Source organism: Balaenoptera ricei, chromosome 6 (genome assembly GCF_028023285.1).
Source record: "Balaenoptera ricei isolate mBalRic1 chromosome 6, mBalRic1.hap2, whole genome shotgun sequence".
Lineage (NCBI taxonomy): Eukaryota > Metazoa > Chordata > Mammalia > Artiodactyla > Balaenopteridae > Balaenoptera > Balaenoptera ricei.
This window is the reverse complement of record NC_082644.1, coordinates 54215927-54241990: the sequence shown is the minus strand read 5'-3', so window position 1 is coordinate 54241990 and position 26064 is coordinate 54215927. Positions and strand designations below refer to the sequence as shown.

The 26064-nt window shown below is 34.8% G+C and overlaps 1 protein-coding gene across 5 annotated transcripts in view; it reads left to right on the top strand.

Annotated features, from left to right (window-relative positions):
* Positions 1-26064, top strand: part of DENND4C (DENN domain containing 4C) — a 131925-nt gene that overhangs the window by 65692 nt on the left and 40169 nt on the right. For 2 of the 5 annotated variants that reach the window (XM_059924657.1, XM_059924655.1), the window contains exons 11-20: positions 5851-5957; positions 6763-6981; positions 13270-13415; positions 14860-14895; positions 14982-15112; positions 17019-17151; positions 19303-19509; positions 23871-23999; positions 24186-24330; positions 24606-24752. In XM_059924657.1, the coding sequence (XP_059780640.1) occupies positions 5851-5957; positions 6763-6981; positions 13270-13415; positions 14860-14895; positions 14982-15112; positions 17019-17151; positions 19303-19509; positions 23871-23999; positions 24186-24330; positions 24606-24752 (1400 nt within the window). The remainder of the gene's footprint in view (positions 1-5850; positions 5958-6762; positions 6982-13269; positions 13416-14859; positions 14896-14981; positions 15113-17018; positions 17152-19302; positions 19510-23870; positions 24000-24185; positions 24331-24605; positions 24753-26064) is intronic. The other 3 variants (XM_059924656.1, XM_059924659.1, XM_059924660.1) reach the window with 3 other exon arrangements.

Sequence of the window (26064 nt, the reverse complement as noted above, 5' to 3'; positions counted from 1 at the left end):
TGCCCAGTAGTGGGATTGCTGGATCATATGGTAGTTCTGTTTGTAGTTTTTTAAGGAACCTCCATACTGTTCTCCATAGTGGCTGTATCAATTTACATTCCCGCCAACAGTGCAAGAGGGTTCCTTTTCTTCCACACCCTCTCCAGCATTTATTGTTTGTAGATTTTGTGATGATGGCCATTCTGACCAGTGTGAGGTGATACCTCATTGTAGTCTTGATTTGCATTTCTCTAATGATTAGTGATGTTGAGCATCCTTTCATGTGTTTGTTGGTAGTCTGTATATCTTCTTTGGAGAAATGTCTGTTTAGGTCTCCTGCCCATTTTTGTATTAGGTTGTTTGTTTTTTTGATATTGAGCTGCATGAGCTGCTTGTATATTTTGGAGATTAATCCTTTGTCAGTTGCTTCGTTTGCAAATATTTTCTGGGAGGTGGATTCTTAACCACTGGACCACCAGGGAAGTCCCACCGTATGTCTTTTGATTGGAGCATTTAATTCACTTACATTTAAAGTAATTATTGACAGGTATGTAATTATTGTCATTTTATTACTTGTTTTCCAGTTGTTTTGAGGTTTTTCTCTGTTATTTCTTTTTGTTTCTTCCCTTGTGGTTTGATGATTTTCTTTAGTAGTATGCTTCTGTTCCTTTCTTTTTAGTTTCTGTGTAACTATTGTAGGTTTTTGATTTGTGTTTACTGTCAGGTTTATATATTGTTGACCTATAACTATGTCTACTTTTTTTTTTAAACTGGTAGTAATTTAGTTCAAACACATTCTAAAATATCTACATTTTTTTTACTCCCTCTCCCCACATTTTGTGTTTTTGATGTCATATTTTGTATCTTCATGTTTATCTCTTAACTGTTTATTGTAGTTATAGTTGCTTTTACAGTTTTTTGTCTTTTAATCTTCATATTGGCTTAAGTGGTTGATCTTCAGTCCTTACTATACATTTGCTTTTCCTAGTGGGATTTTCCCTTTCCTATAGATTCTTACTTTTTTGTCCATTTAGAGAAGACCCTTTCACAATTCTTTTAGGGTAGATTTAGTATTGATGAACTCTTAGTTTTTGCATGTCTGAGAAGGTCTTTCTCTCTCCCTCTAGTCTAAATGATAATCTTTCTGGGTAGAGTATCCTGGGTTGCAGACTTTTCCTGTTCTGCACTTTGAATATATCATGCCACTCCCTTCTGGCCTATAAAGTTTCTGCAGAGAAATCAGCTGATAGCTTTATGGGGGTTCCCTTGTATATGACACTTTGCTGTTCTCTTGCTGCCTTTAGAATTCACTGTTTACTTTTAACTTTTGTCATTTTAGTTATAATATGTCTTGGTGTGGGCCTGTTTGGGTTCATCTTGTTTGGACCCTCTGTGCTTCCTTTACCTGGATATCTGTTTCCTTCCTCAGGTTTGGGAAGTTTTCAGCCATAATTTCCTCAAATACATTTTTGATCCCCTTTTCTGTCTTTTGGTATCCCTTTAATGTGAATGTTGGTACATTTAATGTTATTCTATAGATCTCTTAAACTGTTTCCATTTTTTAAAATTTGTTTTTCTTTTTTTTCTGTTTTTCTTTTTGCCTCGTTAGTCCCAGTGGTCCTCCAACCAGCCAAGGGGGCTTGTCTACCCTTTGTAGGACTCCAGGACTGGGGTGCCCTATCTATGGCTCTCACCACTCACTCCCCTGAGAGGGTGTCCACCTGTGTAATCTCCCATATCCTCTGAGTCCCCTCCCATGGGCACAGGTCCCAACCCAATCACTTTTCTTCCCTTCCATGTGTATCTTTCTTACAGCCTTGGTGGTACAGGAGTCCATCTGCCAGTTTTCAGTTAGTTTTTCATGAGAATTGTTCCACATGTAGATGTATTTTTTGATGTGTTCATGGGGGGAAGTGAGCTCCATGTCCTCTTAGTCTACCATCTTGATTGATCTCTACTATGTGTATTTAGATTTACTTATAGCCTGGAAATAATGAACTACTTGGAAGCACTAAATATTTCTTGTCATACACATTTCGTTGTTTTTCAGTAACTATTCCTGAAAAACAGTTATTTCAAGGTTGTATATATTGTGGTGCCTTTGGAAATGATTTTGAAGTTTTAACTCAAATGTTTACCTCATTTTATTTACCATTGTGAATAAAAGAATATTATAGAGATTCTTAATTTTGTCCAGGTTTAAATAACTTCTATATAATTTCTATTGATCAAAGCACTGTTTTGTAAAATAATTTTGAACTCTGCTTAATTGTACTTACAGAATTATGAAATGTTGTAGATACTGAAGAATTATAGAGAATAATGTAAACAACTAGCATGAATCTTCCACCCAGATTCCAGATTCCACCCACTAATACATATTATATATGTATTAGTATAAATGACATTTTGTTTTGCATGCTTTAAAAATTTTTATGTTTGTATAGTTTTCTGTGAATTGCTTTTTTACTCATCATTCTCTATGCGGTTCATCCATGTTGATACACGTAGCTCTACTTTGTCTTCAGTGTTTATCAGTGTTGATGGGTATTTAGATTGTAGTTAGATTTTGCAATTATGAACAAAACTGCTCTGATCATTATTACGCATATTTCTTTGAGTACATGGTTAAAATTCCTCTGAAACATATACCTAGAAGAGCTAATGTTGGTTGGTAGGCATAGCTAATGCCATATTACTCTTTCCCCTCTTCATCAGCAAATGAAAATTCTCTTTGTTCCATATCATTGTCAGTACTTGTTATGATCAGACTTTCAAATTTTTGCCAACTTGATGGTAATGGGATGTCACTGTGGCTTTAATTCACATTTCCCTAATTAGTAACAAATGAGGCATTTTAATTTCTTTTTGCCCTTTGGTTTTTCTCTCCTCTTTTGGTACATTTTCCTGTTGGGTTGTTTGTCTTTTTCTTTTGATTTGTATAAGGGCTTTATATAATCTGGAAGTAATTCTTAGTCTGTTATATGCATTGCAAATAGCTTGTGCCACACTGTGATTTGTATTTTCATTCTGTAGTGTCTTTTGATGAACAGAAGCTTATATTAATTGATCACAGTTATCAGTTTCTCTTTATGGATTGCCATTTTTGGTTCTTGTACATGAAATCCTCTGCCTTGAGGTCATGAAATATTATCCTGGATATTCTTAAAGTTGTGAGGTTTTGACTTTCTCATTTAGGCCTTTAATTTAGCTAAACTTGGTATTATTAGTGTATGATGAGACATAGAGATACTATTTTATTTTTTTTTAACATGGGTAAACAGTTGTCACATAGCACTATTTATTGAATGGTCAGTTCATCTCTTCCCCACCTGTCTTCAGTGTCAATACCATCACATATCAGTTTTTATATTTGTGTGGATATGTATCCAGGCTTATTTTCTGTTCCTTTGGTTTGTTTTAGTCTCTTGCCAGCATCAGATTATCTTAATGACTTTAAAATTAAGTTGTCTACAACATGGGTGAACCTTGAAAACTTCATGCTAAAAGACCTTCTATGATCCCATTTATTTGAAATGCCCAGGGCAAATCTGTAGACACAGAAAATAGGTTAGTGGTTACTTTGGGATGGGAGGATGGGGGAATTGTGGGTTAGTGACTAAGAGGGTGTGGGGTTTCTTTTTGATGTGATGAAAATACTCTAAAATTAATTGTGGTGGTTGTTAAACAACTCTGAATATACTCAAAACCATCAAATTGCACACTTCAGGTGAATGAATTGTATGGTATGTGAGTTATATCTCAATAACACTGTTTAAAAAAAAAGTGATGTGAAATGGCAAGTCTCTTTACTGCTTATTCTTTAAAATTGTTTTGACTATATTTGGTTTTTTGCCTTTTCATATAAATTTTAATTCGTTTTTTAAACTCCATGCAAAATTTTGTTGTGATTTTTTTGTTAAAATTCTGTTGAATTCATAGATTAATTTGGGGGCAAATAAGATCATTTTGACATAAAGTCTCAGTACCCGTGAATGTGGTATTTTACTTCATAGGTGTTTTTAAAGGTTTTTCAATAACTGTTTCAGTTTTCTCTGTAAAGATTGGGCGCACCTTTTGTTAAACTTACTTATTCCTAAGTACCTTATGGTTTTTATTGCTATTGTAAATGGTATTTTAATTACGTTTTTTACTTGTTAGTTGCTGGAGTATAACTATGCTATTGATTTTTTATGTAGTGGTCTGCTGTCCAGCAACCTACTTGAATTCTCTTATTTTCATTTGCTTGTAGATTCTCTTCAATTTTCTGGCTATAAACAATCATATCCTCTACAGTCCTTGTATATTTAAGAATTTCTTGTCTTAATTCTCTGGCTAGGATCCTAGTGTAATGTTGAATAGAAATATTCATAACTGGTATCTTGTCTTGTTCCTAATTTCAAAGGGAATGGTTTGAGCAGTTCATCATTAAGTATCTTTATGCTTTAAAGCAAGAATTGACATCTGCCCCAAGGCCTTTTTTTTTTTTTTTCCCAAAGTTTGCCAGATCTTTCTATGAAGCAAAGAAGGGAATTTTTTTTTTAAATATTTATTTATTTATGGCTGTGTTTGGTCTTCGTTTCTGTATGAGGTCTTTCTCTAGTTGTGGCAAGCGGGGGCCACTCTTCATCGCAGTGCGCGGGCCTTTCACTATAGCGGCCTTTCTTGTTGCGGAGCACGGGCTCCAGACGCGCAGGCTCAGTAATTGTGGCTCACGGGCCCAGCTGCTCCGCTGCATGTGGGATCTTCCCAGACCAGGGCTCGAACCCGTGTCCCCTGCATTAGCAGGCAGATTCTCAACCACTGCGCCACCAGGGAAGCCCGCAAAGCCTATTTTTGTAAATAAAATTTTGTTGTATCATAGCCATGCTCATTCAGTTACATGTGGTCCAAGGCTGCTTTCATGCTACAGTGGCATATTTGAGTAGTTGTAACAGCGGTCCTGTGGTCCTCAAAGCATAAAATACTTACTATCTGATTCTTTATAGAAAAGGTTTGCTAGCCCCACTTCAGGGTTTTGATTGCTTAATAATAGATTAAGGAACCTTCCTTCCACTTCTAGATTAAAAGTAATTTCTTTTTTTAAATCATAAATAGGTGGTGAACTTTATAATGCTTTTGTATAACTATTTAGATGAGTATTAAGTTTTTCTCCTTTAATCTTAGCATGGTAAATTACATTATAAAATCAGTTAGTAGTAAACAACCCTGCATTCCTAAAGTAAACATCTTTCTCTCTTTTTTTTTTTTTAAATGTGCTAGTGGATTAAATTCTCTAAGAATTTAAGATGCTAGCATTGATGTTCATAAGTGATATTGGCCTGACATTAGCTCCAGCCCATGGTTGGTACATAGTGCTTTCATCTTTGTAGCATTTTAAATGTTTCTAATTCTGTAAAAATATTTTATTTGACTCATGCATTATTTAAAAGTGTTCTTTTGAACTTCCAGAGTAATTTCTTTTTCTTAAATGGTGACTCGTTTGAATTGTGGTGAGAACATGCTCTGTATGTTACTGACTCTGATATTTGTCGAGATTTGCTTCTAATAGGTAGTTTGAAGTCTCAAGTCAATTAACTTTGACACTTAAAATATTACAATTCTGAAATGTAACTTTGAAACAAGACTTGTGCTGTATTCATAACTCCAGTTATTGAAAATCTATGTTGGAGGGTTAGAATGAGATGACCAAATTTGACTGAGGTTGGTTGAAATGAAAAGAGAACTTCTTGAAAACCACTTGTTCAGATTCTCAAATTATAACTTCAGTAAAAATACCCTTTCCATGTTCTTTTTTAGTTTGACATAAGAATTTTGTTTAAGTAAAAACAGATTATAACGGACTTTATTAATCATGTTGTTATTTAATAGATCAGATGAAAAGAAGAACATGAACTGGAAGCAGCTTCCCAAAAAGCCATGCAAAAGTCTGATTAGCACCTTGAAGAAATTGTATCCCCAGCTATCTTCGGGTAAATGTGAGGAAAAAGGAAGGGATTTTTTTTTTTTGCCATGCTGCATGTCTTGTGGGATCTTAGTTCCCCAACCAGCGATTGAACCCGGGCCCTCTGCACTGAGAGTGCAGAGTCCTAACCGCTGCACTGCCAGGGAATTCCCAGGAAGGGATATTTCTAATGAAAGAATGTATATAAGAAAATTCTTAAATTTAAACATAATTTTGCTCTGCTTAAAGGGAGTCTCATTACAAAACAGAATTCCAATAGTAAGAAATTACTGTTGTGGTTCATGTTTTTTATTTGTTTTGTTTTGTTTTTTATTTATTTTTGGCTGCGTTGGGTCTTCGTTGCTGTGCGTGGGCTTTCTCTAGTTGCAGCAAGCAGGGGCTACTCTTTGTTGTGGTGCGCAGGCTTCTCATTGCAGTGGCTTTTCTTGTTGCAGAGCACGGGCTCTAGGCGCGTGGGCTTCAGCAGTTGTGGCACGCGGGCTCTAGGGCACAGGCTCAGTAGTTGTGGAGCACGGGCTTAGTTGCTCCGCGGTGTGGGGCATCTTCCCAGGCCAGGGCTCGAACCTGTGTCCCCTGCATTGGCAGGTGAATTCTTAACCACTGTGCCACCAGGGAAGTCCCATGGTTTATGGTTTTTTGAGCATGTTTTCTGTGCCCCATCTGTGCCTCCCTGTTAGTCCCTGCCAATGATCCCTTTACATTAATAAAGAGGAATTTGAGGAAGTCTTGGGCTTTATTTTGACAATTCCCTTAATTGTCAAATTATTAAATATATAACATGTATTAATGCCATTTTCTCTTCTTTCTTCATTTGTCAGTTCACCGAAAAACTCAGGAAGGTTCAGCGATTGAGATGACTCCAATTGAAGCAGATTTCTCCTGGCAAAAGAAGATGACACAACTTGAGATGGAAATTCAGGAGGCATTTTTGCGCTTTATGGCATCCATTTTAAAAGGATACAGAACATATCTCAGACCAATCACAGAGGCTCCTTCAAATAAAGCCACAGCTGCTGATTCATTGTTTGACCGACAGGGTGAGTGGCATTGAAAATATAAATACTTTTTATTGAAATGAAGAAATTTTCTGTTTGGTAGTGCCACCAAGAAATATTCACTGTATAAGTTCTTAGAAATTCATATGATGGTCTTCTGTGTATTTGTAATCTAGCTCTATGAATAGAATTTCTTTTAATTTTTATACCCCATTTTTTTCCTGAGAAATCTGAAACTGGAGGTGTTTAATTATGAAATGTCAAAGATGTTGCTGATATTTATAGTACTCTGTAATCAGTTATCTTAGTAGAATAAAGCTAGTGGTTTGTTTTTAGGTGTTTTCTCAACTTTGCATGATTCTTGACTTTATACACTCTGGGCTTTACAGTATTCTCTAATAAAGAGTTTTTGCAATAAAGCCACCAGTTTTTAAAAATTTTTGAAAAATACAGCCTTGTTCCAGGGGAAAACACCATACTCATTCTTTTTAGTATTTGTTATTTTGGGGAATTACAAAGATTTTTGTTGTTATTCAGCAGCTCTTATATATGTAGTGGCAACCTTACAGATACATCAGTATTCATATGATAATTATTTTACATATCCATAATTTGATCCTGCAGTTATTATTATTTTTTTTTAATCTGTATTTTCCCAATAGTCCTTTTGTCTTTTCTCATTTCTGCTTTGGGACAACTTATCTCTCAAATATTTAGTCACCGCTTACCAAATCCCACTAGTTATTATGTAGGGATATAAAGAAGTATAAAATCTAGCTCCATGGGATACCCAGCGGAAAATGATCTAACGTGTTTTTAAAAATAGAGCAAGTACTCAAGAAAACAGATTTTACATAATCATTCAGTGAGAGGACATAAAAATTCAGAGAAAGGTAACATTCTTCCAAATGAGTGTTTTGGAAGACTTCATGGAAGAAGAGCATGACTTTAAAGAATGGGTAGAATTTATAAATAGAGATGAGCAAGAAAGACTTTGTAAAAAACAATAGGCATTAAAAGTCAAATCTGAATTAGAATTTCCACTTTGCTATTTATGAAGCCTTCCTGGGGTTCTGTTTTGCCATTAATAAAATGAGGATGATGCCTAATTCATGGATAATTGTGAAGATTAGATGAGAAAATGTATGTGAAGCAACTAGAAAAAGTACTTTACAGTACTCGTGATAACAGTATTATTGCTAGTGGTAATAATGAAATGGAAGAAAGCTCAAGAACAAAAGCACAAGGCATGTGTATTAGTTTGCCGGGGCTGCCATAACAAAATGCCATTGATTGGCTGGCTTAAACCAGCGGTCCCCCACCTTTTTGGCACCAGAGACCAGTTTCATGGAAGACAGTTTTTCCATGGATGGGGTGGGGCGGGGCAGGATGGTTCAGGTGGTAACGCCAGCAATGGGGAGCAGCAGACGAAGCTTTGGTCACTCGCTCGCTGCTCACTCCTGCTGTGCAGCACCGTTCCTAACAGGCCGTGGACCGATACTGGTCCGTGTCCCGGGGATTGGGGACCCCTGGCTTAAACAACAGAAATTTTTTTCTTTTTTTTTTTTCAGGACTCTAGAGGCTAGAAATCTGAGATCAGTGTGTAGCCAGGATTGGATTCCTCTGAGGCCTCTCTCCTTGACTCGTAGATGGCTGTCTTCTCCCTGTATCTTCACATAGACTTCCTTCTGTGTGAATCTGTATCTAAATGTTCTTGTCTCGTAAGGACACCAATCATATTAGATTAGAGCCCACCCTAATTTAATTACTTAAGTTTGACTTAATTACTTCTTTAAAGGCCATATCTACAAATACAGTCACACTTTGAAATCCCAGGAGGTAGGACTTCAACATAAGAATTTTGGGGTGACACAGTTCAGCCCATAATGGCATGTTCGGGAAAAAAGTTTTAATGGTACAATTTGACCAAGTGAGGAGCTTTAGAGGTGTTGTGGAAGATAAAGCAGAAAATAAGATTAGAGCTCGGATTATGGGTAGTCTTAAACGCCAGACTAAGAATATGGAGTTTTTCTAATGGACAGTAGTGGGTCACTAATTCATTCTCTGTCATTCTAAGTAGAAGAGAGGCATTACTAATAGAATTTAGAAAGATATTTAACTAGTGTCTGAGGCCTAAGGTTTTTGTTAACAGGGTAGCATTTGGTCTAACAAGGGATATATACATTTGACAATAAAATAACACATTTTACTGAGTGTGTTGTAAAGGAAAGTATTGGTTACAGTAAGAGAGCTAGGTCAGGGGAAAAGTTCCCTGAAGAAGTAACAGTTAAGCTTGGGCCTGAAAAAAGAATAGGATTTAGCTGTGGGTTTTGGGTTAACTTTTTTTTAGGGATACTTTAACAAACAGGTATAAAAGTAGGGAGAATAATGTAGCTATCTTCCAACTTCAGCAGTAGTAGCAATCAGCATTCTGTTGTTTTAGTTTCATCTATGTTTATTTTACTCTTCCTTCGTCCTTTTCTCCTCCCCTCCTCCACCCCTCCTTTTCTTTCTAAATTCCAAGTAGGACATCATTTCACCCATAAACTGTGTTTAGAATTTCCTGAAGTTATATGTGTTTTATCTGATTGTATCCCATGGTGTCATTTAACATTTTTTTCATCTATATTTCCTGTAAACTTGTGGTTGGATTAAGAGCCACACATATAATTTAAGATTTTCTAGTAGACACAGTTTTTAAAAAAGCAGTAGGGGAAGTTAATTTTACTAATATGTTTTCTCTAACTTGATATATCCAAAGTGTATCACTTCAACATGTAATCAAATTGTAAAAATTTTAATGACATATTTTACATTCTTTTTCCATACTAAGGCTTTGAAATTGGTGTGTGTTTTATACTTATAGCATGTCTCAGTTTGGACCAGCCACATTTTTTTTTTTTTTTTTTTTTCTGAACCTTCACCTCTGGGTATAAATCACTAATAATGGCATGGACTCAGAAGTCAGACTGTCTGTTCAAATTCCAGCTCCACAACTTAATAGTGATGTGGTTTTGGGTATGTGGTTCATTAAAGACCAGCCACATTTTAATTGCTGAATTGCCACATGTGTGTAGTGGTTACTGAATTAAGCAGTACTGATCTAGAGCTTGATTATATTCAGGTTCAGTTTTCTTGGCAAGTGGTGCTAAAACACATGATGCTCACTACTTATCGCAAGTCTGGCTGTGTCCCATTTTTAGTGCTCCTAAGATTGATCCATGGGTTCAAGTCTTATCAGGCTCATTCATTCATTATATTGATAGTTTCCCCACCAGCCTTTCATTTAATTGTATTAGCAGCCTTTGCTGATCATTGCCTAGATCCATTAGAAGAAGAAAAAAAGACTTTTTCTTACCACTTGTCAAGAATAATTTATTTCTATTTTATTGAAGTCTTTCTCAACTATTTAATACCTCAAGGGGATGTAGTAAGGACCACAGCATGTGGAATGTCCTGAAGCATCATAGAAAGAAAGGCTGGAGGGGAAAGTGGCTTAAAAACCATGCTTGAAATGGTAGGTGTGAGCCAGATCATGTTGGATCTTTTAGGACTAATGAAGGGTTTCCGTCTTTATTCCAAGAGTAATTGCAAGTCAGTGAGGGATATTTAAGTAGGTAATAGGATCAGATTTGCATTTTTAAAAGATCATGTTTAATGCTAAAAAAAAAATCTTTTTGGCTTCTCTGCAGAGATTGAATTGGGGGCATCCAAAGTATGGATCTACTTATTAGTTAGTTAGTGCATTGGTTTAAGTCATCAGTGGAAGTGACTTGGATTAGTTGGTAGTATGAATAGAAGAGTGATTTTTAGGAGGTAGATTGAATAGAACTTGGCAATTGAATATGGGATGTAAGATAGAGGGAGATGTCAAGAACAACTTTGAGATTCTTGGCTTTAACCACCAAGTGGATGGTTGTGCCCTTTATTGAGAAGGGAAACAGCAGAAAAGGGAAGGATCTAATTATTTGTTAAGGAAAGGTTTTTTATTTTATTTATTTGTTGAAGTATAATTGATGTGCAATATTTATATGTTACTGGTGTACAACATAGTGATTCACAATTTTTAAAGGTTATACTCCATTTATAGTTATTATAAAATATTGGCTATGTTCCCTGTGTTGTATGTCCTCGTAGCTTATTTTATGCGTAATAGTTTGTACCTCTTAATCCCCTACCCCTATCTAACCCTTCCCCCCTTCCCTCTCACCACTTGTAACCACTAGTTTGTTTTCTATATCTGTGAGTCTGTTTTCTTTTTGATTGTATTTACTAATTTGGTTCACCTTTTAGATTCCATATATAAGTGATAACATAGAGTATTTTTCTGTGTCTGACTTATTTCACTAAGCATTATACTCAACCATGTTGTTGCAAATGGCGGAATTTCATTCTTCTTTATGGATGAATAATATTCCATTTTGTGTATATATATAGCACAACTTCTTTATCCATTCATCTGTTGACCACTTAGGTCTTGGCTATTGTAAATAGTGCTGCTATGAACATCGGGGTGCATATATCTTTTTTTTTTTTTTTTTTCATATATCTTTTTGAATTAGTGTTCTTGTTTTTTCCATATACATACCCTGGAGTGGAATTGCTGGATCATGTGGTTTCTCATAGTTTTTTGAGAATCCTGCATACTGTTTTCCACAGTGGCAGCAACAATTTACATTTCCACCAACAGTGCACGAGGGTTCCCTTTTCTCCACACCCTCTCCAACATTTGTTATTTGTGTTCTTTTCGATGATAGCGATTTTACAAGTGTGAGGTTATGTCTCATTGTGGTTTTGATTTGTATTTCTCTGATGATTAATGATGTTGAGCATCTTTTCATGTGCCTGTTGGCCCTCTGAATGTCCTCTTTGGAAAATTGTCTAAGGAAAGGTTTTTTAAAATGAGAGAGACTTGAGTATACTGGTTACTAGCTAATAGAGAGGGAGTGTTGTCCAGAGAACACTGAAAGGCCTGGAATCCCAGGCTTATGTGGTGGGCTTGGCCTTAGATAGGAGGAGGGTCATACTCATTGTAAAACAAAGTAAGGAATAAATGATAGCTGCAGAAAGAGTCGTAGATTTTATAGTTCTCATTTAATGATTTTCATTTTCTCTGCAATATAAAGTATTATTTTTCAGGGATGAGGGAGAGAACATGGAGGGAGAGTATTTAAACATTGGAAGTAATTGTGAAAACATGGGTAAAGGGAAATTCAGACTCCAGAAATGTAGTGGGGTTGCTGGTCAGGGATGAAGGTATAAGCGGTTCTGATCCACCTGGTTATGTAACGGCGCCTCCTCCCCACCGCAACTTGTGCTCAGTCACGCTGGCGCAGCTCCAGAGAAAGCAGGCAGTACATTGCTCCAGGGCTAGGTCATGCTAGATGAGTTTGACAAAAGGGCATAAAAATTGAGAGTGTTGACAAGAAAGTAATTGAAATGATGTACACAGACGTGGAATCAATATTAGAGAGAGAGAGATGTGAAGATAGGAGGATGTACATAGAACGATCTTCTTCCTTACCCCATCCCCCTCGCAAAAGGCTTGGTAGGAAGAACTTAAGCATACCAGCTAGACAGGGGTAATGGTCAGGGAGTAATATGTAAATTAGAGATTTGGGAGGCAGAGCTGTTTACACTGCTACCAAAAAAGTCCAGGGAGTGTGTAACTATGTGTAGAAGTTGGTGATTGAGGTGGAATAGACCACAGGTCATTGAAAGTTAAGGAATTAAAAACTCACTAAAATATTGGATGGTTGGTCTTTATGGGTGTTGAAGAATGATGATGGTAGGAGTTGGAGAGGAGAAGACTTTGAATTAGGTGCCCTGCTCGTCAGTGAATGAAGGAGAGGGTGTCCCTGAAGTCACTAGGTGCCTATAGTTAGTAGGGGAATGGGTGGAATAATAGCCAGATGAGCAGAGATTTTTACAAGATGATACAGAAATAATTGTGTGATGGCATTGCAGAGGAAGGACTTGACCCTTCTTGCTTGTGAGTATGCAGAGTTATCAGAAGTTTCTACTTGAGAGCTATAGGGCCAGAGGCTCCTTATAGGAGATGCAGATTTCAGTGAAAAGGTTAATAGTATAAGTTAAGGATTTTTGTGGTTGAATCAGGCAGAAGGGACTATGGTCCCTTAATATATATATTATAGAAGATATATATTTCCTATAATATATATGTTTCTCTTTCCCTTTGTGTATATATATATATATATATATATATATATAAAGAGAAAATAATATAGATATATACAAGTTTAAAATAATTAATATAACATCTAGTTCCACTTTAAAATCTGAATTTAATTCTAATTTTATTTTCTTCAGGATTTTTAAAAAGTCGAGATCGTGCCTATACAAAATTCTACACCCTTTTAACCAAAACACAGATTTTTATTCGTTTCATTGAAGAATGTAGTTTTGTAAGTGATAAAGATACTGGATTGGCTTTTTTTGATGACTGCATAGAAAAGGTAAAAGTTTGTCCTATATGTCAGTATTAAGGAAAAACTTTAACAGTTTGTTTACCTTTATAATCATCATTGTTATTATTAGCCCAAATGACCTGAGGAAGGCATTATAGGTGGGATGTGTGTGTGTGTGTGTGTGTGTGTATGTGTGTACACATGCGAGTGTCCGATTCTGGGCTTAATGTAAGAATTATTTTCCTTTGTGGCATCCAGTACCGCCATACATAGCTAATTTTTCTCTTTGAATCTCACTTTGGTTTTGTATTAAGTACTAAGAACATTTCATTGAAGCTCCTAAGTTTTTTTTTTACATGAATAAGATAAGATTTAGTAGTTCATTAAAATAGTTTAGTTTTAGGAATTCCCTGGCAGTCCAGTGGTTAAGACTCCACGCTTTCACTGCTGAGGGCCTGGGTTCGATCACTGTTCAGGGAACTAAGATTCCACAAGCCGTGCAGTGCAGCCAAAAAAAATCAAAAACAAAAAACGAACAAAACAAAACAAAAAGTTTAGCTCTATGGGTAATGGAAGTCCTGTGTTAAGTCCTGTGTTTTTTTGTTTTAATGTTTTTCCAAATACTTTTTCTAATATATTTCTTTTGTCCTAATGGAAGCTATTTGGAAATATGTTAAATTTTAAAGCTTTACTCACCCATCGTAAGGAAGTTTAAGTTATTTTTGACAGTGATAACTCACATATTTTTTCTCATTTTTTAATAGAGCTCTTATTTTTGCTAAGTGGGTCTTGGGGCTGATTGTTTATGCAAACTCTATATTATATAAAGTTGGAGATTTTATCCAAAAAAGGTAGAATATTATGATGTAATTTTTATATGCTCCTAATGATTCGTGTATCTTAGAAGACTTGAATAATTTTCTCGCATTATATCCGTGTGATCTGAAACTCCAGGGATATGATTAAAACTTTTCAACATTTTTGTTTACTTAAATATTGATAGTCCAATATCATTCAGTTAGAGAGAAGCTTAGATAATATCAATCAGTAATGCAGGGGTTTAGTAATAATGAAATTTTTGATTTGAGAAGCCAGGTTCTCCTTGTGATTGCCCATCTTTTGCTGCTTCTTTTTTTTAAAAACTAATTAATTAATTTTTTATACAGCCAGTTCTTATTAGTTATCTGTTTTATACATATTAGTGTATATATGTCAATCCCAATCTCCCGATTCATCCCACCCGCTCCCCATCTTTTGCTTCTAAGGAGGGATTTATGAAGAAACCAGTCAAAATAAATTGTTTCTCTCTTAGTAGCTGTAAGAGAAATATTACACTTTAGCCTAGTAGTAGGGAGGCCACCAAATATATTGTGAAGTGTTTCATATCTGCCTAGTATTAAAAAAGGATAGTTTTTTAAATAATAATTTAAGATAATCTCTATTAAATTCAGAGTAGACATTTTCACTAAGAATTCTTTTCTTTTTTTTCTAGTTGTTTCCTGATAAAGGCACGGAGAAAACAGATAAGGTATTTTTTCTTAAATTTAAGTTTTAACGTTTCAGAATCAGGTCTTGCTTAAATGCAGATTAATTGGAGAAAATAATTATTTTTAGGTTGATTTTGATTCAGCAGAAGATACCAAATTGATAGAGCTAGATGATTCACAGAAAAGTGAGCATACTGTGTTCATAATGCCACCCGAGCCACCGCCTGATGATGGAAAGGATCTGTCACCAAAGTACAGGTAGCAGGAATTTTTTTAAAGAGTTGTTTGGGCACAGCTTTAATAATTTGATCTTTTGTGATTATTAGTAGATATGTTGTATAGTAATCATTTGTGAAGGTCATTTTCAAAATGTATTTAGTGAACTAATGGAGATGAATATTTTATGGAGATATCACCAGGTATTGTAATTTAAGAATTGGACAGCCCTGTTGGAAGGGAAACCAGATGTTTATCACTGTTAACCTAAACATTTACCATATTTTAATCTTTAAAAATTTCATTTCTGAAGAAGAAAAAATTCACTTTTGTGAGGTTACCCCTCCCTCTGGGGGGTTTTGTTGTCAATATAAGGACTGTGAAATTCTTATGCATTAGTAATATATCAGAGAAAACTTAAAAGTAGAGGGCCAGGAATCATTCTTTATTAAAATAAACTTATTTGATTTGGATGGGAATCTTTTAAGAAATTAAAATGTTTGATTGTTTATTATTATGATCATTTGAATACCATTTAATAGGTTTAGAAAATCAAACAAAAAAACTAGCACATCGTTTTAGCACCAGTACTTAATGTCTGTTAACAATTATATGTGTATCTTTTTTGTCTTTTTGTACATAAATTTGCATTTACTATACTTAAAACAAATATTAGTTCATCTTGTACATATTCTTTGTGACGTGTGTTTGCCTTTAATGGTCTGAACATTTTTCCATGCCAATATATATTTTTGTGCCATTCATTATAAATAACCACATTGTATGCATTTATTGTGATTTGTTAAACTAGTCTCCTGTGGATTTATTTATAGTTCTTTGCTATCTATATCTTTGTGTGTATACACAGTTATTTTCTGTGGCTGTATTCATAAAAGAATTTCTGGGGCAAAGGGAATATAAAATAAGTTTTTTCCAAAAATATAGAATTAATATATAATCTCACCAGGACTCCATAAGAATGAAAAATGTATACCTGAGATTGAGTGGTTTAATTAAGTACTATTTTGATTGCACGTTAATTATAGAATTCTTTTTTACTTTGGCTTTGATCACTATACATTGGAATGCAGGTATTGACAAATAAGTAAATCAAATAGGAAAGGCAATATATTTCAGAAGAAGATTGGCCAAAGGAAATAACTAGGCAATTTCTGAGAAGAAATCCCAATAGTTGATAATATGAAAGTATGTTAAGCTTTTCTAGTATTTAAAGAAATGCAAACCAAATGATGAGTAGAAGCATTTTTAATCTATCAGCTTGAGGATAGGCTATTCTTCTAGTTAGAATGTATGTAAGTATAACCTCTCTGGAAGTAATTTGATAGTGATTATAATAATTTTTATTTTCTTGATAAATATTTACCATAGAAAACTCTGTTATTGGGCATTATTCTAAGAAATTAAGTAAAAGTATTCACAAAGATAAATGTACAAAGATACTTAATTGCAAAAATTGAGAAATAACCTAAAAATGTCCAACAGTAAAGAATTGGTTAAATTATGGCACATCCCTAATATAAAAATATTCGGGATTTTTTCCTTTTAAATGTGAATGCAAGGTACTTTTATAAAGAAAAACAAAATTACAAAGTATACTAAATGTTATCTTTTAATATAAATTATCATTGAACACATGGGTTCTGTTGAAAGGGTTACTAATTCTTCTGTGAAGATATCAGGGTTTTCTGTGTTCTAGGGATTGATTGAAAATAATAGGATGCGGAGGAGCCAAAGTTTCCATGTAGATAGTCTATGTATCTTATAATTGCATCATCTTATATTTTTGAAAAAAACAATTTCTATACAAGGATTTTGGAAAATAATATTGGGTACGTTTGAGGTTTAGAAATATTCACCTAAATTCTGGCATAATATTAAGAGTTAATGTATTTTAAATCAGCAGTTCTATTTTTGCTTTTTATTTTAGTTACAAATACTTTCCAAGACTGGACCTTAAGCTTTTTGACAGACCACAGGAGTTGAAACTTTGTTTTAGTAGACACCCCACTGGGAGTAGCATTACAAACAGTCCAGCTCTCATGGCTAAGAGAACTAAACAGGTCAGATATTCTTTATCTAATTTAAAATGTAAACTATGTATATGTGATATGCAGCTCATAGTTTAGACTCTTCACCCATAGCAATCATTTGAAGCCCACTATGGTTGTTAATGAATTAAAGTCGATTTCTTGCAACCCGACTTATAATATTGAGGCTGAAGTTTTTGAATGCTTATGTTTATGTTCTAAGAGAACCTTGGGAACTAAATACACTTTAAAAAAAAACTTTATTGAAACATAATTCATATACCATACAATTCACTTGTTTAAGTACACTCACTGGCTTTTAGTATCTTCACAGGGTTGTGCAGCCACCATCACAATCAATTATAGAACATTTTCATCACCCTAAAAAGAAAGCCCATACCCCTAAGCTGTTAACCCCCCAGTTCCTCCATCTTCCACAGCCCCAGGCAATCACTAATCTATTTTCTGTCTCTATAGTTTTGCCTGTTCTGGGCATTTCATAAAAATGGAATTGTACAGTATGTGGCATTTTGTGACTGGCTTCTTTCACTTAGCATAATGTCTTTAAGGTTCATCTGTGTTGTAGAATATATCAGTATTTCATGTATTTTTATTGCTGAATAATATTCCATTGTGTGGAATATGTTATTTATCCATTCATGTACATGTGGGTGGTTCCTACTTTTTGGCTGTTATGCATAGTACTGCTGTAGACATTTGTGTACAAGTGTTTGTGTGGTTATATGTTTTCATTTCTTTGGGTTATATGCCTAAAGTAGAATTGCTGTGTCATATAGTAACTCTGTGTTTAACCTTCTGAGAACTTGTCAGACTGTTTTCCAAAGTGGGTACACCATTTAAAATTCCCACCAGCAGTCGGAATTTTACCACATCCTTGTTAATTCTTGTTATCTTCTGTCTTTTTGATTATAGCCATCCTAACGTATATGAAGTGGTACCTCATTGTGATTTTGATTTTTCCTCATGGTTAATGTAAATATATTTTCTACTGAATATTACATTCTAAAGGGAGTTAACTTAGGACAAGCTAGACATCTTGTTTTAATACTATATCTGATTTAGGTATAAAGAGTTAAACTATGGTTAGGTGTGAGTTAAAATTGAACATCCTTTATACATATACTGATATTTTGTGGGTCTACAAAACATGGAAAATTTCAGAATGAAATTCTTAGTTCAGGTCAATTCATGTACAGTCCCTCAAATCCTAGGGGTAACCTGAGGTGATCCTTAATCCCATATAGTACACAATTCTCTCAGTGTTGTCTGAGGGGAATTTTTTTTTTAACCATTATCAGCTTAATAAAGGCAAGTTTTTTTAATGTGACAATTTTGCTACTACATCTTTAAATCTCATTTTCACCAGAATTTTTTTTCCAGGCAAGTCTCTTGGAAATAGAGCTCATAACAGTATGTTTATTTAGGACACATCCAGCAGAGGGATCTTTAGTGCAAGGCAGACAGTGGCAGTCTGACATGTGTGGAGGGCTCTATAGTTTCTGGGAATATGTAGAGTTTGATAACGCTCAGCAGGTGACTTTGATACCTTTTTCTCTCTTCCACCTAAATCAGAATGAAAATCAGAACCAGAAAACATGCCATAAAACTATTAGGTAGGAAGGTCTGTGATCTTTCTCAGACTATGTTGCCTGCAAAGGAATAGGTCTTTTTAACAAATCAGTCAGTGAAGGAATTAACACAGAAGGTAGAGTGGAAATCTTGGTGGGGAATAGCCTAGGGCATCTTAAACTTTTTTCAGGGGGAAGAGTGAGAAGACTCTTGACTTTTCAAGAATGATTCTATAGAACTATAAGCTATAAATGAAATCCCTTTCATTCGTCAAACATATGAGTGCCTTCTGTGTGAGGGAAACTTAATTACCCATTGTATTATAATAATATGAATGATCTCTGCTTTTAAGGAATTTCTAGTCTATTAGGAGACACCTGCTTGCCAAATAGTTAAAATACAGTATAAAGTGCTTCTATAGAAAGAACCATGGGGCACTAAGTAGGAAGCCATTCACAAAAGCAAAACTATGAAATGCTTGATTTTAGAGTCAGATATTACATTAAATTCCTCTCTTCTTTTTACTTCTCACTTTTCCTGTCATACTAATGAATTTTAGTGAATGTCATGATGTTTTATTTATTCTCTTTCTAGGAGATAAAAACAGCTCATAAGCTGGCGAAGAGATGTTATACAAATCCACCACAATGGGCCAAGTGTCTCTTCAGTCACTGTTACAGTTTATGGTTTATTTGTCTCCCAGCCTATGTTAGAGTTTCTCATCCTAAGGTCAGAGCACTTCAGCAGGCATATGATATACTTATTAAGATGAGGAAAACAGATGTGGATCCTCTAGATGAGGCAAGTATAACAAATTGGGTTATTGTTACTATGATACATTTTATTTGTATTTTTAAGAAAATTTAGGTCTGAGTTGCTTTCCAGTATCCTCGAATATTTTCATTAAGTAGGAAAGGTAAAATTGTTGTACTGTTTCATAGAGCTAATACTTATTATTTTAAAATAAATTTATTTAAAAATTATTGCTTTAAAATGCAGCAGAGACTGACTTCCTTAGACCAGATTGTTTGCCCTTGATAAGTAGAAAAAAATATTGACTTAATTTTATTCTTAAGATAACTTTATTAGGAAGCAAATAGGCCTTTAGTAAGTGGCTCTCCACTTAGGACCTGTGTCCTAGGTGAGTTACGTAACCTATCTGTGTTTCAGATTATGTATCTGAAAATGGAGGTCTGAGTTTCTCAACCTTGGCACCGTTGCCATTTTGGCCCACATCATTTTTTATTGTGGGGTCCTGTCCTGTACATGGTAGGATGTTTAACAGCATCCCTGGCCTCTGTGCACTAGATGCCAGTAGCTCCATGCAATCAAAAATGTCTGCAGACATTGCCAGGTGTCACCTGGGGGATAAAATTGCCCCCCTGAGGTATATAATGATATTTAGTTCCTATCTTCAAATGGTTAATTTGACAGTTAAATCAGTTAATGTACATAGTGTTCCTAGACGAGTACCTGGCTGATAGTAAGCGCTCAGTGAACAGTGTGCTACATCTCTTAAGCCTCAGAACCATCCTCAGAGATAGGTAGTGGTATTATTATCCAACTAACGGCTGAAGAAACTGAGTTACTTATTTAGCTCTTCTCTTTGCTGTTTTTCCCTTTAAAAGTTACTTTTGGTGTTAAAATAACTAAAATGATTATTTAGAACTGGATTAGAATTTAAAATGCAGTTGGAATAAAAATTCAGAGTAATGGGTGTTTGGGGAGAAGGAGAGAGCACGAGGTTAGAAGAGAAATGCGATTGAGGAGGGGCACATTATAGGCTTCAGCAATAACTGCAATTTTCTCCTCTTCTAAAATAAAAAAGATCTGAAACTGATAAAGCATGTACGTTATTAAGATTTGATAATGCTTGTGAGCACACTAAAACTCATTTTTCTCTAAGTATTATCTGTATGTTTTTAAAAACTTTTCAAATGAAAAGATAAAGTTATAAAACAAGTAAAATATCCATTCTCACATTTGATCACATTTTCTCTCATCTGATGTTTATAAAACTATTTGGAAATTAAAAGTGCTTGATCAAAATTAGTGTTTTGTACCTCATACATTTTAATGTTTTAAAAAACTTATTCTGATAGAGATATATCTAAGGTATATCTAAGATAATATATCTAAGATATATTTTAAGATGTGCTTTAACTTTGTGCAAGCACAGAATATTTTTAAAGTGCTTTAAAATATGCTCTATGAGAGAGCGAGTATTACTTTTGTTACTGCACTCTAAACTCAAAGCACAATACTTGATTAAGTTTCTTTGATAAGTTCATAAGACAAATTGCCTGAAAAGTAATCTCCTCTATAGATATTAAGGTTCTACGGTAGTCTTTGTTACAAGTAATTACATTCTCCTATTTTCTAACATGTAGCAATTATGACTAGTAAGCTAAAAAAGTTTTTTAGACTATTTTCCCAATAAACACTCTGATAGGAGGCTTAAAAATTTGGAGGTTAATTTGTTGTATTCCTACTTCTAACAAGTTATATTGACAGATTTGTAGTCACCTGAAGTAATTACATCTCTACAACTGGAAGAAAGAAATGTTTCTTTATTTTAAAACTTAAGGATGCATATTTGCTTGGCATATTTGATGCATTTTATTTGTTTATTGATTACACATAGAATAGCACATTAAAATTTTCACAGTATTTTTATGTACATTATTTCCTTTGGTATTCCCAGCAACTCTATGAGGCAATTATATATTAGCTACATTTTACAAAGAAAGAAATTTGAAACTTAGATGAAATGACACACACATAAGGCCACCTAGCAAGTAAGTGGTTTTGATTTTTAGGTTCATACTCCATTAGAACCCACTGTCTCATTCATATGCTTAATGTTTTGACAGCTTTGTGTTCTACATGTTATGTTTGCAGAAGTTGTAATAACGTAGATTTTTAAAGAAAACTAGTAAAGACCCAGAAATAGCATATGCCATGTAGGCTAAATTAAAGTTAAAATATATCATGTGTTTTGCTTTTAATACTATTTATTAAATTTTTAATGGAAATGAAATGTTTGTGTCAAGCTTATTCTTACCTTGTCTCATCAGTCTATTCATATAGATATTGTTGTACATTGCTGAGTAACAAACCACCCCAGAACTTAGTGGCTTAAAATAACCATTTTATTAAATCTTATTATTTTATTTGCTGAAAATCCAGGAAGAATTTGAGGTGATTTTTCTGCTCCACATTGTATTACTTAGAATCACTTGGTTGTAATCAGTTGCTAGCTGGTCTGGAAGGTCCAAGACAGCTTAACTCACATGCCAGCCAGGTACCTTGGCAAGGTTATCTGGAAGGCTGGGCTCAGGTGGACCCCTCTTCCTCCATGTAGTCTCAGACCTGTCCATGTGGTACTTGGGCTTTTCCCATGATAGCTTAGCACTCCAAGAGCATTTGTTTCAAGACAGAGGAAGTGGAAAGTGACCTTTCTTAAGGCTTAAGCCAGGAAACTGGTACAGTTGTCACTTCAGGCAAATTCTATTGGTCATGTAATCTCAGAGGCTTTCCCCCTCAATTCAGGGGGAAGGGACATAGACCTCTCACGGGAGGAGTAGCGAAGATTCTGTGGCCATCTTTTATCTAACATAGATATCCAAAAGGTATCATGTTGTAGGCAACAAAATACTGCAATTAAAAAATTATATCCCTGGCATTATTACTGTTTCTTTAGTTTGATGCCTGGCTCTTACACCGGTAAGCCTGGAAGTTTGGAGGAATACTTTGTAGACTTCAGAATAAATTAATTGTCGAGAATGGTTTTGGAAAATTTTAGATTAATCCCAATTTGACATAGAAAGTGATTTACTTCTTCATGGCTCATAGAATCTTAGAGTTGAATAGGACCTGAAGATATTTTAGTAAAACTTCAACCTAAACCTGAGATGTTGAAAGTCTGTAATATATGGGACCTTGCCTGTGCTTGAGTTGGCTTTGTTAGAAAGTTTGTGTTTTATGCTGAGTTCAGTTCCACCTCCCTGCGGCTTTTTTGGGACTGCAGAAGCTGTTTACTGGTTCTTTCAAGTGACAACTCTTCAGATATTTGAAGAACTCTTGTGCCAGGTTCTTCTTAATCGCGTCATACATCTTACCTAGTTCTCCCATTTGTTCCTAATTTATGTAGTTTCCTAACACTTCTTTAACCTAGTCATTTATGAAGTTGCTCTAACAGTTTCTGAACTCCTCTGCTCCTAAATTAAACTCTCCATTTCCAGCTTTATAGTACTCATCTTTATGATCCTCTGCCTCTTCACATCTCTTTCGCTACTTCATCTCTTGAATAAAATATCCTTTCTCAAATCTTTATACTTTCCCCTTTAGTATAGCGTGCAACTTGGCTTTATGGTACTCACAGTTGTTAAACAGCTCTGTTATAAACAGAGGACATTTTACAAGTCCCAAGAAGAGTATCTTTTTAATGTATATTTTCTTATTCTCAGATTAAGCTGTAGTAGTCTTTGGCTGCCGTGTTCACTAGTCCTGTAAACTGGCTCACCTCTTTGCCAGGGATCCATGAGATTCCTGTTTCATTCTTTATGGTTTCTACTGTTGTCTTCCAAATGTGATATTCTAACTTTTAGGAGTTCCCCACTGAGTCGTCCTCTTCTGATCAAATCTAGCCCTCTTCAGTAAACACATATTCTCAGAAAAGCCTTTGCTAATAATATTACAGTGTTTTTAACTTTCTTCTCATACTTTTTTTAAGACACGGGTTCATAGAATCCTTTTTGTCATGTAGGCATTCTGGAGGTGCTGCTTTTAATTCCTTTGGCATAAAATATGGAACATGATTTGGGAGAGAGCTATTTTAATCATGCTTGATTTTAAAAATGAATTCCTTCTCATATTATGGAAAATAATAGTTGTTTTCTTTGTGTAAACTTAGTTACTGAAACAAATGGCACACGTGCCCATAGGTCTTATGTGGAAAAGTTAATAATGCTGGTACTTCCATTAATGAATAGGTTTAAAAAATAGTTTACCGAGATTCTCACACCAGAACAAAGGAGAAAATAGTAATAACTATTGCTTAATAACTTTGAAAAGAAGAATTGAGTAAAGTCATTTAAAAATCTCTATAAGTCACAGACTAATATGCTAACTATTAATGCTTTGATGTTATTTTTTGTTAGGTGTGCTATCGAGTAGTAATGCAGCTTTGTGGACTTTGGGGTCATCCTGTCTTAGCAGTGAGAGTTTTATTTGAAATGAAAACTGCTAAAATAAAGCCAAATGCTATTACTTATGGCTATTATAATAAGGTAAGTAGGACTGACATTAGGCAATATATGCTGCTTATTAAGATTGATAAATTTATTATGCCTTTTATTTAAGAAACTTAGACGTTTTGGGGTAGAATTCTTTTTGTATATATTATATGTGTATGTATTTTTTAAAAATTCAAATATTCCTAATAAAGATTATTTTAACCTTTATTTTACCTTTAGGTAGTTTTGGAGAGCCCGTGGCCTAGCAGTACCCGCAGTGGTATCTTCTTATGGATGAAGGTACGGAATGTGGTACGTGGCTTGGCACAATTTAGGCAGCCACTTAAAAATACCGTGCAAAAGTCACAGGTCTCCTCACTATCAGGTAATAAATGTGGTTGGAAAGACGCTTTCTTGCTGAACCATAAGCTTTATAGACATGTGAATTTTTACTTATATGAGGCAGAAAACGTAAATGAAATTCTAGTTGATATTTTCATATACTACTAAAGATAGAGGTTGCCTTAGTCCAAAATTATTTTCTTCTCTCACAAATTTAGAAAGTATTCTGCAACTTTAAATGAACTGTGAGTCACTCGTGTTTAGTTTCAGAGATTACCAGTGCGTGAGTTATTGAACTGCTGTTGTCCTTATCTTTAGCTCCTCAAAATGCCACAGGTGGAAGTGATGGGGACACGGTGAGCCACGGTAGTGTGGATAGTTCTAATGATGCTAACAGTGGGGAGCACGCAGTCTTCGTCAGAGATTTAATCAGGCTTGATTCCACTGATAATCACTCTAGCACAGGTACTAAAATCTGAATTTTACTAACCCTTCACTTACTCTCCTGTTAAGTCTTCCATTTTTTTAAAAAAACTTTTACCTTCCTCTCTCAAGTTTGTGCAATATGAATACCTAAAAAATACCATACATAAATAAGGGGAGAAAGTACATCTCTGATTGCAGATCACTTCTCTTACTTCCTATAGTATAAAATAAACTTGGGAGTGCTGTGCAAAAGGCTCTTACATGGTACTTCTTTGTGTTCGTTCATCATTAATTTGTGAAAGTATATGATATAATTGTTAGGAATTGTGAGCTGAGGAACTTGACTGTTAGTGACACAGTTGCAAATCTTTTTTTCATTAAGTGGATAATATTTAGTAAAGATTTGAGATTATGAATATTAAAGAGGGAAGAAAATAAGTCACACACCACGAGAAAAATGTATTCTTTGCATAGTCATTACTTTAAATGACACTTTTTAAAATCTGAGAAACTACTGAAGCTACTTTTACATACAAAGCTATGGGCGTAATCTCTGTCCTCTGAAGTTAGAAATAAGCTTAATTAAAGTAGCATGTTGAGCAGACGTGTGTGTTGCACATCCTTCTCTGTTTTTCTTTTTTGTTGTTATTGTTAATATCTCAAGCTTTTCTTTAAAAAGAATTCTGAATCTAATTCCTGTGCTTCATCTGATGAACTTGTCTCAATGACTGAAGTTTCCTTTTCTCTGCTCTTTGTTGCTCTGCTTTTTGCTCTGTGCTGTTTCTTGGTGCTGCATTTGTCCTTGGCTGTCATGGTGTGGGGTGCAGACAGACTTGTGTGACGTGAAGCTATGGATACACGTGTGCATTAATTCTACCCTTGAATGTTAACCACTTCAGGTAATTTCCCATTTATTAGGTTAAATTTTGCAGACATGCAAGGGTGGGGGAGAGGCCTTTTGTTATATTTTAAGTACTGTTGCAACTGGAAAGCAATTTTAGTTTTCTTGGCTTTTTCTCCTTCAGATATGTGTAATCATATACATACTACTGAAAATACCCAACTAACACTTTATGATCAATTTGCAAAGCGTATTTGTTATCTTAATTGAAAATATGCTATGCCTTGCTACAATTCTTATTTTGAGGGTGGTTTGTAGCATCATTGAGTCAAATAGTTTTATGAGCGTTAAAGATTTCAGTATTCCAGCTGTTAAGGCGGTTTTTGCTTGCTAAAACTGATCTGCTGATTCTTGTGCTAAAAACTATTCCCATAATTACAGAAGCATGTATAAATTGGTGAAAGTCAACATAAAGCTGTAAGTTACAATCCTGTTTGTAAATTAAATTTC